At 55.5% G+C, this 17,491-nt stretch overlaps 1 protein-coding gene across 2 annotated transcripts; it reads left to right on the forward strand.

Moving 5' to 3' along the window:
* Positions 1-10,369: 10,369 nt before the first annotated feature.
* On the forward strand, positions 10,370-16,022 carry ZNF324 (zinc finger protein 324). Of its 2 annotated transcripts, XM_055552128.1 has the most exons (5): positions 10,370-10,685; positions 10,796-10,858; positions 12,191-12,317; positions 12,602-12,718; positions 13,310-16,022. In XM_055552128.1, the coding sequence occupies exons 1-5, from the start codon at positions 10,650-10,652 to the stop codon at positions 14,701-14,703; spliced, it is 1,737 nt and encodes a 578-aa protein (XP_055408103.1). In that variant the 5' UTR covers positions 10,370-10,649; the 3' UTR covers positions 14,704-16,022. The 2 variants fall into 2 exon arrangements, with proteins under 2 accessions (XP_055408103.1, XP_055408104.1); XM_055552129.1 differs by lacking the exon at positions 10,796-10,858.
* The last annotated feature ends 1,469 nt before the right edge of the window (positions 16,023-17,491 follow it).

The raw sequence follows: 17,491 nt of genomic DNA on the forward strand, positions 1-17,491 counted from the left end.
TGTAGCTGGACTGCGGGCATGATAAGAGAGCCGGGTGAAGTAGGGTCTCTTGGCCTCCACCTGGGTGGACTCTGAACCCCAGTGCCGCAGGTCCCCTACTGAACCCCAGGCTTCGGTGCTCAGGACACTGGGGCGTTCGTAGGTGGAAGTCTGCATTTCAGAGTCCAGTGTGATAAAATGTGGAGGGTGCAGGCGGAGGGATGTGCATGTGCGAAGACTCGGAGGTGAGACTGGCCTGGGAGCATTCGGGAAAATTCTGCAGTCTCCACTGCCGGGAACCGACAGCGTGAGCATGGGAGTCCCACCTCTGTTGACGGGCTTTGGAATCTGGGAGCCACAGATTTTCATTAGCATATGGATGGCCATGATCTGAGTTAGGATTTTGCAACTGCGTGAACACGGAGTTGTGGTGGGGGCTGAAAGCAGGCAGCTTCAGGAGGGTGCTGCTGCAAATGTTTCTCCGGTGACCTCTCGAGAATAGAAATAGGAGAGGTGGGAGAAATAATCAGATTCCCGATACGATTTTCAGAGTGGAATCGATGGGATTTCCATTTACGAGTGGAGAGTGAATGTAGTGGAGGATAAAGGACTATCCCAAGTGTTACAGATAAAGAATGAGATGGAGAGCGGAGGTTGGGAGAAGGAGTATGTTTGGCAGAAGAGTAGCAGTTGGATTATGTGGGAGTAGAATCTGAGTTGTCTGGAGAGCTCTAGGTGGAGCTGACCCGCGTGCCGGTGAACAGGAAATTTCCATTTAGCTTCCTGATGTCTAGACTGCCCTGCCCTGGTGGCCTGGACCAGGTTATGTCCTGAGATGGGATTTTGGAAGGGAAATCTCAGCTTGTGGTTCCAGATGGGCCCTGAGATGAGTGTGGGATGTCCAGATGAAGGACCAGTCTCCGAGTGGAGGAGGTGGGTGCAGGAAAGAGAAACTGTCTAAACTCTGGTGGATGTGGGGACAGTGCACACCCAGGAGGAGGGCCCACACCCTCAGAGATGAAAGGGCGAGCAGGGGTGTCAGGGGACGGGGTTTTGGAGACGCAAGGGGAGGTGTGGGCAGGACGAAGACTGGGGGCCTGGGTCCAGTGCCAGTGCTTAGATCATATTCTTGTGCCCCTTGCCTGGTGTTGCAGGACCCAGTGACTTTTGAGGACAAGAGCATGTGCCTTTTTTTGGGGAAGAAATAGGTCTCCTTAGTGAGGCCAGTGAGGCCTCTGCTGGTATGTGGTGCTGTCTTCACCAGGTCAGGCTGTCATCTTCCCCAGGAGAGGCGCTGCTGGCCCTCGTGGTGGCTGTGTCCACCTGCTTCTCCTCCCAGACCACCGTGTAAACAACCGCAGCGCTGTTTGCCTTGGGACCTTGACAGCCATGGTCCAAGATCAAAAGCATCACAGCCTGAGTAGCAGCAGATCGTTCACCTTGGTTATTTTCTGATCGGGTGGCCCAGTCCGGACCTGTGACGTTTCCCTCCGTCACTTGTCCTCCGGCAGCGCGTGGGGGCTCCGCTTCGTTGTAATGTTCAGGCTTCTCGTCGCGGTGGCTTCTGTGGTTGTGGACCACAGGCTATAGAGAGCAAGGGCTTCGGTAGTTGTGGTGCACGGGTTTAGTTGCCCCGAGACATAGAAGATCCTCCTGGACCAGGGATCGAACACATGCCGCCTGCATTGGCAGGCAGGCTGTCAACCACTGGCCCAGCAGGGAAGCCTGGCAAATTTATGTTTAACTCCTTGGAAGCTCCCAAACCATTTCCCAAAGGGTCTGTGCCCTTTATACCCCAGCAGCACTGTAGGACTGCAGCTCTTCCACCCGGCCAACACCTAGACAGCTTGGCGCTGTCATCCTGGTGGTGCGAAATGGTATCGCAACGGCGTTAAAAGTCATGGCAAAATATACACAACACTTGCCACTTTAACCATTGTTAAGCGTATGGTTCAGTGGCATTCATTCAGTTGTGCCACTTTAACCCCTGTACTTCTTCAGAACATTTTTATTATCTTGAACTGAAACTCTCTACCCTTGAAGCAGTCATCTCATTGGGCTTTTGATCTACATTTTTCTCATAAACAATGGTATTTTCACGTGCGTGTTAACAGTCTGTTTCCTTCGGTGAAACGTCTATTCAGATCTTTTCCTTATTTCTAATTGGGTTGTCTTTATCTTTGAGCCATAAAGTTCTTCATAGATTCTGTATTTAGAAACCATGTGTAAGTATTTTCTAAGTATTTTTTCTCAGTCTGTGGCTCATTTTTTTTAACTTTTATTTTATTTATTTGTGTTTTTTATTAAAAAAAAAAACTTTTTATTTTGCATTGGGGGGTAGCCAGTTAACAGACATAGTTGTCGTGGTTTCAGGTGAATGGTGAAGGGACTAAGCCCTACATACACATATCTCCCTTGTCACCCCCGCCAGACTCCCCTCCAGTCCAGGCTGTGTGCGCATCTTTTAATGTTCTGAATGGTGTCTTTTTACAAAAAGATTTGTTTATTTGGCTGTGCCGGGGGTTCATTGTGGCATGTGGGGTCTAGTTCCCCGACCAGAGGTCGAACCCAGGCCCCCTGCATGGGGAGCGCAGAGTCTTAGCCACTGGGCCAGCAGGAAAGTTTCTTAATGATGTGTTTTGAAGAGCAAATTTTACATTTTGATGTTAAATTTTACACTCATTGTCTAATATATTAGTTTTTCTATTTATATATTGTCTTTGTATCATACCTAAAAAAATTATTTGCCTAGCCAAAAGTCAAAAAGTTCTCCTCTGTTTTCTTCTATAAATTTTATAGTCTTAGCTCTTACATTTATGGTCTTTTTCATGGTAACTTTTACGTATAGTTGAGATAGGGGTTTGAATTTATTTTTTTGCATGTGAATGTCTAGTTTTCCCAGAACCATTTGCTGAAAAGGCCATCTTTCCACATTATATTTTTGTTGGAAATCAGTTAAGGCTATTTTGGTCTCTTAAATCTGTTGATCTATATTTCTGTCCTAATGACAGGACCACACTGTCGTGATTACCTTGGCTTTTTAGAAATTTTTGAAGTTTAGTAAGGAAAGTGCAACTTTGTTTCTTAGCACAATTGTTTTCCCTGTTGTGTTCTGCATGTCTATGAATTTAGGGTCAGCCTGTTAGTTTCTGCTCAGAATGTCGGCTGTGGTTTTGATAGGGATTGCACACTCAGAACCAGTGGACCTGGGTTTGTTCTGGCACCACTGGTGAAACATGGGTATTCCATGAAGTGCACAGAACCTGGGTGGGGAGGGTAACAGGCAGGGGAAAGGCTTCTCCCAGGCATGGGAGGCAGTGCCATGAGGCCTCGCTGACCACAGCTGACCGCTCTGGTACAGGGAGCTGAGCCCACCCTTTGCTCGGAAGCCTGAGGCCCAAAGGCACACCTGATTGCAGCTCTGATCGCAAGCTCCCCTGTCGGCGGAAGGGAAGGTCTGAGTTCAGTGGACATACTGACGCCTTGGAACGCTGGGGAGAGCTCAGGCAGACAGGCCCCAAGCTTGGCTCACCACAGGCCTGCAGGAACGTCGGCTTCAGGTCAATGATGGGGAGGGAGTGGAGAGGCGTCCTGAGAGTGGCCGCAGAGTGCTGTGCAGCGAACCCTGGGCCCTGTGCCTTCCTGTCTGGGGACCCCTGGGCTCCTGGTTTGCCTTTTGTCCTGAGTCACAAATGATAGCCCAGAAACCAACATTATATATAGCTCTCTCTATATACATAGAAAGAGTGGAGCTCATACATACCTATAAACTTTGAAGTTTGGGGGGGAATAGTCTTGAACCTTTATAAAATCAAAAGGCTCCATGTAAAACATGGATCTCTCACTCTTCTTGGAAAAGCAGCGAATGGGACCACCAAATGTGGACCCCACCATCCCTGCCCGTGTTCTGGGCCCCGCCTCGATGGAAACCAGCAGATGATGAGGGCAGGTGCCCCCAGGCTCACCTGCAGTGTCGCTTGGGCCCCTGAGATCCTGGCTGCAGACCTCTAAGCCCCAGGGCTCCTGCCTTGCAGTGATGGCCTTGCCAGAAGCAAGCCCAGGGAGGCCGAGGAGGCCGCCTGCCTGCAGACTGTCGTCCGGCCGTGAGCAGCACGCCGTGGCTCACACCTGCTCTGCACCCATTCTCAGGACAAGGTGAGCCTGTGTGGCACCTCCCTGCCAGGCTGAGCCCTCCTCTCGCCCAGGGCTCTGCCAGCAAGTGTGGCAAGCATGACACACCACAGCCCTCCTGAGCTCAAACCTAGTGTGTCCACACTCATGTGGGATCTTAGTTGGCACACCAGAACTGGAACCTGTGTCCCCTGCATGGAAGCACGGGGTGTGTGTGTGTGTGTGTGTAGGCACGTGTCACGCTCTGTCATATCCAATTCTTTGCGACCTCAAGGACTGTAGCCTGAGGCTCCTCTGTCCAAAGGATTCTCCAGGCAAGAATACTGGTGTGGGTTGCCATTTCCTTCTCCAGGGGATCTTCCTGGACTAGGGATCGAATCTGCGTCTCCTGCATTGGAGGTGGATTCTTTACCATCTGAGCCACCAGGGAAGCATTAGCTGCTGGACCACCAGAGTAAGTGGGTGTGTATGTGTGTGTATGCATGTGCACTCCAATCAAACCCACATCTCTTACCTCTCTTGTATTGGCAGGTGGATTCTTTATCACTGGGACCACCTGGGAAGCATTAACTGCTGGAACACCAGGGAAATCCCTAAACTTTATTTTTTTAACATGGACATTCTTTATTTCTGGCCAGTGCACCCTCTCCTTTCCCCTACTTTCTTCAATTTAACTCTGAATTGGCAATAAGGAATTTAAGTCTGAATTTTGCAATAAGGAGTTCATGATCTGAGCCACAGCCAGTCCTCAGTCTTGTTTTTTTTTTTCTTTTTTTCTCAGTCTTGTTTTTGCTGACTGAATAGAGCTTCTCGATCTTCAGCTGCAAAGAATATAATCAATTTGATTTCGGTGTTGACCATCTGGTGATGTCCATGTGTAGAGTCCTCTCTCTTGTGTTGTTGTGTTATGACCAGTGTGTTCTTTTGGCAAAACTCTGTTAGCCTTTGCCCAGCTTTGAAGGCAATGGCAACCCACTCCAGTACTCTTGCCTGGAAAATCCCATGGACGGAGGAGCCTGGTAGGCTGCAGTCCATGGGGTCGTGAAGAGTCAGACACTACTGAGCAACTTCACTTTCACTTTTCACTTTCATGCATTGGAGAAGGAAATGGCAACCCACTCCAGTGTTCTTGCCTGGAGAATCCCAGGGATGGCAGAGCCTGGTGGGCTGTCATCTATGGGGTTGCACAGAGTCGGACACGACTGAAGCGACTTAGCAGTAGCAGCAGCAGCAGCAGCATTCTGTACTCCGAGGCCAAACTTGCCTGCTACTCTGGGTATTTCTTGACTTCCTACTTTGACTTCCTTCTGTGCTATCTTTTTTAGTTAGCATAGAAATCAAGTTAAATCATATATAAGCAAGAATGACTTCCCTAGCCTTCAATATGTGAACATTTCTTCCTTTAACATCTACCAAAATAAAAAGTGCAGTCATTCTTGATGTAACAAGTAGCCAAGTAGGCAATGCTTAATTTTTGTGTAAGTATACTTATGGTAAGCAGGGCTTCCCAGGTGGCTCAGTGGGTAAAGAATCTGTGTGCAATGCAGGAGATGCTGGTTTGATCCCTGCGTCGGGAAGATCCCCTGGAGGAGGGTATGGCAGTCCACTCCAGTATTCTTGCCTGGAGAATCCCATGGACAGAGGAGCCTGGTGGGCCACAGTCCATAGGGTCGCAAAGAGTCTCACACGACTGGAGCGACTGAGCGTGCATGGTAAGCAGACTAAAGCACCATTCCTGCCAAAGATGTGGAGGACTTAAGTGTCCAGAACATGTTGTTACAGGGTAAGAGGGAACTACATTTAGATGGTAGATGGAAATAAGGTTGATAATCAGCTGACTTTGGGACATGGAGATCATTCTGGATTGTCTGAGGTTGGCAGGGTGGAAGGAAACCTCGTAATAACCCTTGTTATTACGGGTCCTTGTTATAAGGGTCCTTATAGTGGAAGAGGGAGGTATAGAGATGGAGAGAGACCAAATCAGAGTAATGTCATGTGAGAAAAACTCAAGTTGCCGTTGCTGGCTTCGAAGACAGAAAAAGCCAGGAACCAAGGAATGCTGGCAGTCTGGAACAAGCAAGGAAACCCCTTTTACCCCCAGAAGCAATGCAGCCTTGCTGAGGCCTTGGTTTTAGAGCAGCTGACATGAGTGTCAGACCTAGGACATTCTTAGATTTAAAATATCTGTGTTGTGCTTTTCTGCTTTCAAGGGCTCATGTGATTATACTAGACTAACCTGGGCAATTGTGGATAATATTCCCATCTATGGGCCACGTCAGGTAACGTGTTAATAGGTTCCAGGCATTAGGGTGTGGACGTTCTTGGAGAACCGTGGTTCTGCCTACCACACTGAACTCACATGGCTATTGTGTGTGCTCAGTCACTCAGTCGTGTCTGACTCTTTGCGACCCCGTGGACTGCAGCCCTCCAGTCTCTTCTGTCCATGGGAGTCTCCAGGTAAGAATACTGGGGTGGGTTGCCATCTCCTCCTCCCGGCTGTCTTCCTGACCCAGGGGTTGAACCCATCTGGATCTCCTGTACTGCAGCGGATTCTTTACTACTGAGCCCTTGGGGAAGATTTCTAGATTCTCATGGTGTTAGATATTGTAAAACAAGTGCTGCGCCTTCTCTGGCAGTCCAGTGGTTAAAACTCTGCACTTTCCACTGCAGGGGGTCTGGGTTCTATCCCTGGTTAGGGAAATAAGATTCCCTCATGCCATGCAAGGCAGCCAAAAAATAAAACAGATACAAAAATTATAAAAGCAGAAGTTTCCACAAAGAAATCCTAAGGTCTAGCTCCTCCAGGAAGTACACACCCAACAGAAGATCCTGAAACTGTGCTTACCTTTCCCGCTTTCCTTTCTTCACAGCTGTGCCTCTGCGCCCTGAGGCTGGACAGCCATGAAGGTCATGACTGCTGAAGTCACCAGGAACCCAGCTTGGGCAACAGGAGCCTCCCTGGCTTTTGCTGGTGGGGTGACAGCTCTCAGGAATATGGCTCAGAAGACTGCAGGATTCAGGACAACTTCAGCTGCTCAGTGACCTTGTGCATGGTGTTAATAGATATGAGTTTGGCCCCTGTAGGTCTCACAGCCTGTGCCCTTGCGTACTGGGCTCTGGCGTCCCCTGTTGCCTGTTCCCTGTGCCCCACCATTCCCCATCTACGTAGAGGGGACCTGCCCCTGTCTGCCTGGAGTGGTGATTACAGGGATCTGGTTTTTCTGGCCTGGCACAGAAAGATGGCTCATCTCCAGCTGGTGGCCACGCTAAGCTGCGCCTGGTTTGAGGGACCTGCTTCCTTATTCTCAGACCGCTGTGCCCCTCAAGTCCTGTGATTCCACCTCAGGTAAGCTCTAGGCACACAGGTGACTCTGAGATCCTGGGCACAGTGCTTTCCCTGGAGGGCTTGAAGTCACAAGACCCTTTGGACCACAAGAGGACAGGGCGCCCCCCCCTGCCTTCCCACTCTGTCCCCAGAGGCACATGGACATTGCTGTCATCGAGCATCTGGCCCCTCAGCACCCTGGCCACGACCCATTTCTCTTCTGCCTCCTGGGCCACAGCCCTGGCTCCAAGGTGATGTGACCCTTCCGGCTTTATTGTCACAGAGTCTGGAGCAGTCGGAAGGGAGTTGCCCCCAGGACATTCCAGTTGCCCCCAGCAGAGTGAGCCTGTCCAGGAAGCAGGGAAGCTCCCCCGGCACTGCCAGCAGACCCTCCATGGGGCCCTCGAGGGCCAGAGAGGGTCAGTTCCCAGCCCCTGTGCAGTTAGGGCCTAACAAGTTCCGACTCTTTGCCACCCCATGTCCATGGAATTTTTCAGGCAGAACACTAGAGTGGGTTGCCATTGCCTTCTCCAGGGATCTTTCTAACCCAGGGATCGAAACAGTGCCTTCTGCACTGGCAGGCAGATTCTTTACCACTGAGCCACCTGGGAAGCCCCATATCGTTCGTGTTCCATAGCTATGTCTTTCTTTTAAAGGTTCTGTTTAAAAGAACCTCTCTGTATACAATATTGTAAAGTTAAAAATAAAATAAAATATATTAAAAAAAAAAAGAACTCCTCTGTCCTGCTTCAGAGGGATCAGCATGTGCAGAGGCTTGGAGGAGGGTATGCAGGACACCTGAAGTCCTTTACCACAAAGTCCCAAGGGAGAAGGATTCATGTTAGGCCTTTATCCTGGGGGGGATGGGGGTGGGGCATGGGTTGGGGAGACATGATTGGAGGAGTGAGTCGATCTGACAAGAATCCCTTTTGGGACTTCCCCAGTGGTCCAGTGGTTAAGCGCCCGCCTTGTAGTGTGGGGGATGCAAGTTTGATCCCTGGATGGGAAAATATGACCCCTCATGCCGAGATGCAAATAAGCCCGAGTGCCGCAACTGCTGAGCCCACCTGCTCTGGAGCCCGCAAGCCACAGGGAAAATCCCCTATGCCTCAAATAAGACCTGACACAGCCAAATAAATACATTTAAAAAAAGAACATCTGTTTGACATCCACGTGGAGAAGGGAGGGGGACTGGGTGAAGCTGGGGGGGTGGGCCCGCTTGAGCCTCCACATGTGACACACTCTGGCAAGGCCCTTTGGTTCAGCTGCCCCTTCCTGGTCAGCAGAATCATGTCCCCCACCAAAGATGTCCGCGGACTCCTAGCCTGCCTGGGGGCCACCACGAGGCCTGGAGTCGAGGAGGGTTGCCATCTGTACCAGTGGGGTCAGTCTCACAGTCCAGGACCACCAGGCAGACCCAGAAAGCTGGAGAGCCCACCCCTGTGACACCTGTGTACACATCTTCAAAGACACCTGGTTGTAGTAGGTGGAAGCCATGTACCCGGGGACGTGGCGAGGAGGCTCCCGGTTCAGCCCCAGCCTCCACCAACACCAAAGGCAGCTGAAGTGGGGGTACATGTAGAGCCCCTCCCCAGTGCAGAGAAGCCCCAGAGAAGCTACATGACACACCCACCAGCACCTTGACAGTGCTGAGGCCAATGGTAAAAGGTCAAAAAGTGGGCAGTGGCCCAATTCCTGAGAATCTTCACTTCTTTCCCCAAATAGTCGGAAAAGCCCTTCCACTCATTAAGTCTATGAAGTTACCCAGCCCATACAAACTAATCGCCCTATGTTTTGGGGCCTCTCGCTTTCTGAGATGGCCCACACTGTGGAGTGTTTCTCCCATGGTCGTTCTGGCCCTTTGAGGCTGACTGCATTCTATCTATGGAATGTGTTTCTAAATAAATCTACTTCTTACCTATCATTTTTGTATCTCACTGAATTCTTTCTGCGATGAGACATAAAGAACCTGAACTTCGTTAAATCTGGAGATCCGGTTGGGTAAATGACCATGGGTTGGGACTTACTTGGCAGTCCAGTGGTTAAGACTCCGTGCTTTCACTGCAGGGGGTGCAGGTTTGATCCCTGGTTGAAGGGATCCCTCGTGCTATGCCATGAAGCCAGGACAATAGAAAAAGACCTTGTGTTCGAGTCCCAATATATAGGTTTAGGCTGGGTTTGTAGTCCAGCCGTGGGTTCAAGGTGCACCCCAGACGGGACTTGAATATTCTTTGTGTACAAGAATGGCAGGAAACATGTCCTACAGAGATATACATTAGATTTTCTTCAGTTTCAAGGTGAGCAAAATTTAAGTACAAATACTAATTGTAGTATTAAGGAAATCAGTCCTGAATATTCATTGGAAGGACTGATTCTGAAGCTGAAGCTCCAATACTTTGGCCATATGATGAGACGAACTGACTCACTGGAAAAGACCCTGATGCTGGGAAAGAGTGAAGGCAGGAGGAGAAGGGGACGCCAGAGGATGAGATGGTTGGATGGCATCACTAACTCGATGGACATGAGTTTGAGCAAGATCCGGGAGATGGTGATGGACAGGGAAGCCTGGTGTGCTGCAGTCCATGGAGTCTTAAAGAGTCGGACACGAACTGAGCGACTGAACTGAAGTGAACGCCAAAATGGATGCTATCTCTTACAATACAAGGATTTACAAACAGTATTAATAGTACAGACAGCTGGACGGCCGGCTACTCCACTTCCCAGCGTCCCTCGCGGTGACGCTTTGCTGTTGCCGTGGAGACAGGAGCTTTCCCCCACCACCCCCACCGCCGTCCGCCCTGCCTGCAGGCAGGCGGAAGCCACGCCTCCCCGAAGTCTCTGCGCGTGCGTCCGCAACGCGCCACGGGCCAATGAGAGCTCACGAGATTGGACTTCCGGCGCCTGGGACTGTCACTTGGCTACCGGTGTCGGGCCACGCCGGTGACGGCCGGAGAGGGCAGAGTCGCGGCCGGCTTGGCTGGAGGGTCTTGTGACCCGAGGCGCGGGCAGCGAGGACGCGCGGGAGGAGACTCGAGGCGCGGGCGGCGGAGCCAGGAGGCCCACCACTCGTAGCCGGTCTCAGTTTCCCCGGGTGCCGCTTGGGCTGCCGCCTAGCCGCGCGCTCTCTGGTTTCCACGCAGCCCCGACGCGGCGCCCTTGACGGACGGGGAGAGTGAGGCCCGCGTCTGGGCGCCCGCCCTTTCTGCAGGTTCCAATGGCGGCGGCGGCGGCGCAGCCCGACCAGGAGCAGGTGAGTAGCTAGAGCCCGGGCGCCCCACCCCACTTTGCCTCTTCCAGGGACCAGAGCCCCGAGCCGGGGAGGCAGTTCACCTGATGTCTTCCCCTCGCGCTTCGCCCTAGGCCCTGGTGTTCCGGCCGGTTGGGCGTGCACTCGTGGGATCCCCACTTCTTGCAGCTAAGGGGGTGAGGTGTGAGTAGAACTTCCCAGGGGACGTTGCCCCGTGTACAAAAGCTGGGAGGGAAGCCTAAGCGTAGGCGCTTCCGAAACCGAAACTGCGGGACCAGGAGAGGGTATGTCCTAAAGGACAGGCCGAGGAGTTAAGACTATCCCAGGGCACTGGAGACTGGACATGCTCTAAGTCACGAGGTTTTACGTATCCCATCGTTTTCTGGATGGAGGGCAGCATAGGGGGTGGCGCTGTGCAGGGAGCAGGCTGCGGCCAGAGTCCTGGCAGTGGAGAAGAGAATTCTGTGTAGATACGCTGGTGTAGCAAGTGGGATGTGCGTGAGTGCCCAATGGAAGGGCCATTCTAAGGTTTTCCGCGGAGCACCGAACAGGATGCAGGTGTGGGGCCAGGATTTGGGAGCTTGGCCTGAAATCGAAAACCCTTGATTACATCCTTGCCCTGGGACTGTCAGTGACAGCTATCACTCAGTGGGACAGAGTGGGGGAGGGGCGAAGAAGGTGCTGTAGACAAAATTAGGCATTTGAAGGGAAAGTAGGTTTAAGGGGAAATTGGTAAGAGTCTGTGGTATCTTAGAGTGGAGGTGTCCATGTGACATCTGGAATTGTAGCTGTCCAACGACAGTGTCCTGGCGTTCTGAGTGAGGCCGAGCCTGGGAATCAAGCGTAGGAGGAGGGGATCTCATGGAGTCAGCCAGGGACATGCATGGATACTTAGGGCTCTAGGGAGATGGAAATGGCTGGCAGTCCTGGGGCTCTTGGGGGAAGTCTGGCAGGTGGCTGAGGGAAAGGAGGCGGCAGCCGAATGAGGAGGAAATAGAGGAGGTCTGACTGTTGGAGGAGGGAAGTGGCTTCTGTGTGCCTGCCAGGTCCTTGGGATCTTGCCTGTGGCGACTGCAGGGGATCAGCCAACCCTCTGGTTCAAAGAGCAGCCTCGAAATGTTGGGCGAGTTCAGCAGGAGAGGGCATCCCTGCAGAGATGGGCGTGTCCTGGGGGCTCTGCTGCCGCCACTTGCAGTTACTTGTGCAGGAGCAGTGAGGGCACCTTTGGGGTGGGTCAGCATTTGCAAAGGCTGGAGAATGGGTGGGCACCAGGGGCTTCCCTTGGGGCTTCCTCTGGTTTCCTCATGTAGATGGCCAGGTGGGGTTAAAAAGGCCTAGATAAGGAAGGCAGAGGGGCTCAGCCAGGTCAGGGGCGTTCCACCTGCAGAGACTTGTTGGGGGGCGGGTAGCAGCTGAGAGACGTGCGCAGAGGTAGCTTTTGGGGCAGAGAGCTGGGTCTTGGGTCACACAGCCGTAGCTTCATTGTGTCCACCTTCTGACTCTGGCAGGGCCTAATGGCCTTTGAGGATGTGGCCGTGCACTTCTCCCAGGAGGAGTGGGGGCTACTGGATACAGCGCAGAGGGCTCTGTACCGCCGGGTGATGCTGGAGAACTTCGCCCTCCTGGCCTCGCTGGGTAAGTGCTGGGTCCACACACGAAGCCAGGCTGGGCTGCCAGCACTAACCTCTCATCGCCTGGCAGCCGCGTGCCCGCTGGACAAGCATCCCTGTTAGCTGTGGTGTCTCAGCACTCAGTCCCCTGCTGGTGCTGCCAGCACGGTTTTCCTTGCTCGTGGGAGGAGGTGTGACCCTGCCCTGGGGTGTGCCCTTGGCCTCCTCATCCTCACAGAGGGTGCTGTCTGCGTCCCGCGAAGCCCCAGCCCCTCCGTCTGCCCCTCACTCGCCCGTCTTCTCCTGCAGGCCTGTCTGTGTCCCGGCCCCGCGTGGTCACGCAGCTGGAGCGCGGCAACGAGCCCTGGGTTCTCAGTGGGGCGGACGTGACCCTGGCCCGGGATGCCCAGAGGAGGCCCCACCACGGTGAGTGGGGCTCGGGGTGTGAGCTGGAGGCCAGTCTTTGAGCTGGCTTCGTACGCCTCCTTTCCAGGATGTGGTCCTTTCTGGCTTCCCACCCTCCTGACTGTCCACTTTCAGCCTCTTCTAGAGGCTCCGACTTTGGCCGCCCTTTGAAGGTGGCTCTGGGGCCGCCTCCAGGCCATGGGGAGACCTGCCCAGAGTTCCACCCTTGGCCAGTGTGTGTGGCCTCAGACCCTTCCAGTCTTCCCTTGCCACCTCATCCGTGAGGCCATTTATTTATGGGTGCATGGTTTCTTGAGCACTTGGAGTGGCCAGCTCCATTCCAGGCCCTGGGGACACAGTCTTGCCCAGATCACTTGCGGTCTTGCCTTTGTGGGGTCCTACGGGGGAGAGGCAGTCAGTAGGTGCTAGGGCCCAGGCGGTCAGTACCAGAGTTGGTGAGTGAGGAGCAGAGAGGAGAACCCCGGGGTCAGCTCTGCACCTGAAGGTAGTCAGGCCCCTGTCCCCCTCATCCACGCTGGGTCTGGGGTCCCCTCGCCTACCCCCACGGCCCGCCCAGGATGACCCAGTCGTCCACCGTTTCTGTGCCTGCAGGCTCCCCTCCTCTGATGGAGGACGGCTATGTTTCTGGAGAAACCCCATTCCCAGGGGCCTTCGGGGATGGCTCCCCTCTGGCGCCTGCCAGGGTCGTCCGCACCGCGGGTGCCTGTGAGCGCGGGAAGATCCCAGAGGGTCGGCGCAGCATCTCCCCTTCCCGGGAGAGGAGACCCACCGGGGTGTCCGTGATCTACTGGGAGAGGCTCCGGCTGGGGCCGGGCAGGGGCGACGCCAGCGTGAGCCTCCGGCTGACCTCTTCTCTGCGGCCACCACCTGGGGACAAGGCCCTCGCAGAGCACCCCGCGCCCAGCCAGCCGCCCCGGGTGTCGGAGCGGCGGAAGCCCTGGGCACGCGAGGCCCCCAGGGGAGCCTTCTCGAGTGCTCCCGGGGCTCCAGGAGCACGAGGGATGGTCCCGGCCTGGCGTGAGCCGCCCGGCTGGGCCGAGCTGGGTGAGGCGCTGCAGCCCGGGCCTGGCCTCCTCTCTGGGGAGAAGCCCTTCGAGTGCAGGGCGTGCAGCAAGGTGTTCGTGAAGAGCTCCGACCTGCTCAAGCACCTGCGCACACACACCGGGGAGCGGCCGTACGAGTGCACGCAGTGCGGCAAAGCCTTCAGCCAGACGTCGCACCTGACGCAGCACCAGCGCATCCACAGCGGGGAGACACCCTACAGCTGCCCGGCCTGCGGGCAGGCCTTCCGGCACAGCTCGTCGCTGGTGCGGCACCAACGCATCCACACGGCCGAGAAGGCCTTCCGCTGCGCCGAGTGCGGCAAGGCCTTTAGCCACCGCTCCAACCTCAGCCAGCACCGCAAGATCCATGCGGGCGGCCGGCCCTACGCGTGCGCGCGCTGTGGCCGCAGCTTCTGCCGCAACTCGCACCTCATCCAGCACGAGCGCACGCACACAGGCGAGAAGCCCTTCGCCTGCGCGCTCTGTGGGGCTGCCTTCAGCCAGGGCTCGTCGCTCTTCAAGCACCGGCGCGTGCACACGGGCGAGAAACCCTTCGCCTGCGCGCAGTGCGGCCGCGCCTTCAGCCATAGCTCCAACCTGCGGCAGCACCGGCTGCTGCACACGGGCGAGCGGCCCTTCCGCTGCGCGGACTGCGGCAAGGCCTTCGCCAAGGGCGCCGTTCTGCTCAGCCACCGGCGCATCCACACGGGCGAGAAGCCGTTCGTGTGTGCGCACTGCGGCCGCGCCTTCCGCGAGCGCCCGGCCCTCTTCCACCACCAGAGGCTCCACACCGGCGAGAAGCCGGCACGGCGGCCCCGGGCTGGCCCGCGCCCCCCGTCCAGGCCGCCTTCGGGGGCATCGCCCGAGGGCGCGCTGGGGCGGGAAGCCGGGCGCCCCGCCACCTCGGGCCTAGCCACCATCCTGAGAACCACTGAGGCCTAAGGGTGCGGCCCGACCTTCCCCGGCCGGTGGTTGGGCGCTTCCGCGCACACAGGCCCGGTACTCCGCAGAGGCCTCCACTCTGGAGGAGCTCGGCGCGGGCACTGGGGTTCCTCCTGCACCTGGTGACGAGATCTGCCGCTTGTCGGCCACAGCTCACCCCTCCAGCCTCAAGCGGTCTGGCTGCAGAAAGGACGGGGGAGGCCTGCAGGGTGCTGCCGGTTCACGCGTGTCTTCACTGTGGTACCACCAGAATGGGAGGTGCTGGAGGGCATGGAGGTTGTCCGGAGACATTTCCGAGGTTTCCACGCAAATGAGGCTTCGTAGAGAACCGCTGCACCCCCGCTGCCGGGAGATTCCCCACCCCAGGCCTCAGTTCAGCCCGGGCTTCCTGGGAGCGGGCCCGTGGACAGGAGGCCTTGTGGGAGGTGGCTGTTGGCTTTAGAACCAGTGGCTGGGCTCTGAGCCTCAGCTCCCGCCTCCGGGGAAGAGAAAACATTGAGGCTGCAGACGGCAATCTGCAATTCCCGCAGGCTCCCGCCAGCTCCGCCTCTGCCTGCGGCGGTTTCTCCTGACAGCGCTGAGGGGCTGGTGTGGCTGGGATCCCCACTCCCCAGAGGAGGCTGAGGCGCAGAGAGCTCGCCCCTTCACCCCACACTTAGCTTGCCAGCTCGGAGGGTGAAGCCTGCCTGGCTCCCTGCACGAGGCCGACCCTCAGGAGGAGGGGAGTCCCCAGGGAGCTGGGGGGCAAGGTGCAGAGTGCCGGTTCCCTGGCTATGCTTGTTCACTCAGATTGTGGTCCCGGCTTAGCTCCTGTGTCCTGCCCTCCCTAAAGTCAGCGCCATCCAAGCCTCTCCAGGCCCACTGCCCTGACGGGAGGTGACCACAGCAACAGGTTCAGAGGAGGCGGGTGGGGCACTTGCTTCTGTGGGATCCAGTGGCCGTGTGCCTGCCTGTGCCCCCCTCATGGGGCGGAGGACTTGACATCACCTGAAGCTGTGTGTGGCGCTCTTATGAGACCCCTTCCCAGGGTGCCACAGCCCACCTGGTAGGGGCACTGAGGCAGACAAATGGGCTGGGGGCCCGGTTGGCTTCTTGTGGCCTTCCACCTGGGGCATCTCCACCCGGGGTCTCACCTCCAGGGAAGTTAACGGTGCATTTATTGGAGGGGAAAAGACTAGAAGTTATGGCTTGGAGGTATGTTTTAAACTCTGCACGGCACTGTGCAGGTCCGCAGCCTCAGCCTCCAGGTCGTGGTTCAGAAGGTTTTGATAAGACAGAGTCCAGAGAGACTCTCTAATAAAGGTTTCTTTTTAGAAACATGAACATAGCTGGCCTGAAGCGGGTTTCATCTCAGCGTGATGCACACGTGTTGTCACACAGCTTCAGGGCCCTGGCTTCAGGCCTGGTCCCTGTGAGGGGCTTCAGGGTAGAGGTGCAGCCTGTCTGTCCCCTGAGCAGTCGGGGACCCGGATGGGGTGGGGCTGCCCCACGCTGCAGCTCTGCTGGGAGATGAGCCCTTGTGGGTCCAGACCCTGGAATCTGAGGCTGTGGCCACGTGTGGTGACCCAGAAGGTTGACCCCAGCCCAGTGAGCGCTCCAGCTCCATCACCTCAAGACCTCACATTCTTAAGTTTCCACCTGCCGGCAGGCTGCCGCCCCTGAAACCTCACAAGTCTTTGAAGGAAAGGAGACTTGGGGGTAGGGAGAGGGGTCACACAGGGTCAGGCTCCCCAAGACTCCTCAGGGGCAGGTCCTCTGAGCCAGTGTCCAGCCGTCTTGGGCCCAACCTCTCTGCCCTGGTCCTTGCTTTGGCCTGGCTCTGTCTTGTCTTCCCCTAGGCAGGCCTCCATGAGAGAGCATTGAGCAGGTTATATCAGGGTCTGTTGGTGTGGCTGTGAGATGCAGGCAAACCCCACAGCTTACAGAGCGCTGTGGTAGGAGCCCGTGGGACTCAAGAGCAAACGAGCCTGTTGCATATCAAACAGGTTCCCAGAGAATCAGTCACATGCAACCTTTGTTGCATCTCAGAAGAAGCTCCTGGAACCTGGTTTCCACCCTGAGCCCTACTGACCCCTCAGGCTAGGCCTGGTGCCCTGTCCAGCCTCCTTCCTGCTTCACTGAGCTTTTCTTGCCATGTGGTTGGCTCCTACTACCCCAGTTCCTCCACCCTCCTCGAGTCCACCCTCCCAGTACCAAGGGGTGGTCAGAGGCTCCAGCCCTGTTTCTGTAGGAACAGCAACCGTAAGTATCCCCCTGCCCCCATGTCTTGGCCCCAGAGTTGTCCTCCAAACCTTTGTGGTCATGTTGGGCTGTGTCCTGCCAGGCCGACCTCTCTGCTTAACCCCGAATGTGTTATGACTGTAAGTTTTTGTGGGTTTTCTAGGTCAAGATGAAGGACTGAACACATGCATCTTGGTCCAGAAACCCACTGAAACCACAGGGAGCGTGTGAAACACTAACCCTTGGGAATTCCCTGGCAGTCCGGTGGTTAGGACTCCAAGCTTCCATTGCTGGGGGCTCAGGGTTCGATCCCTAATTGGGGAACTAGGATCCCACATTCTGCGTGATGTGGCCAATACGTAAATAAAACACAAAACCGCAAGTAGGATCGTGAAAGAGGAGGCAATGGCATACGGAAGCTAGAAGTGGGTGGAAATCGAGGAGCTAGTACCGATTTGGGGAAAAGCCAAATACTGAGTTGGCGCTGATGGACGTGCAGGGTGGTCCAACCAGGCTCACGCTGTAGAAATCCAGAAGGCTTGAAAACCAGAAGCCCTCTGGAAGGGTA

The sequence above is a fragment of the Bubalus kerabau genome, chromosome 17 (assembly GCF_029407905.1).
Source record: "Bubalus kerabau isolate K-KA32 ecotype Philippines breed swamp buffalo chromosome 17, PCC_UOA_SB_1v2, whole genome shotgun sequence".
In the NCBI taxonomy this organism is placed as follows: domain Eukaryota; kingdom Metazoa; phylum Chordata; class Mammalia; order Artiodactyla; family Bovidae; genus Bubalus; species Bubalus kerabau.

Bases quoted from the DNA above. Each gene is read 5' to 3' on its own strand.
- ZNF324 (XM_055552128.1), top strand. From the start codon at position 10,650: ATGGCGGCGGCGGCGGCGCAGCCCGACCAGGAGCAG. The intron at 10,686-10,795 runs GTGAGTAGCTAG...GCTTCGCCCTAG, and splicing joins CGCAGCCCGACCAGGAGCAG to GCCCTGGTGTTCCGGCCGGT. The intron at 10,859-12,190 runs GTGAGGTGTGAG...TGACTCTGGCAG, and splicing joins CACTTCTTGCAGCTAAGGGG to GGCCTAATGGCCTTTGAGGA.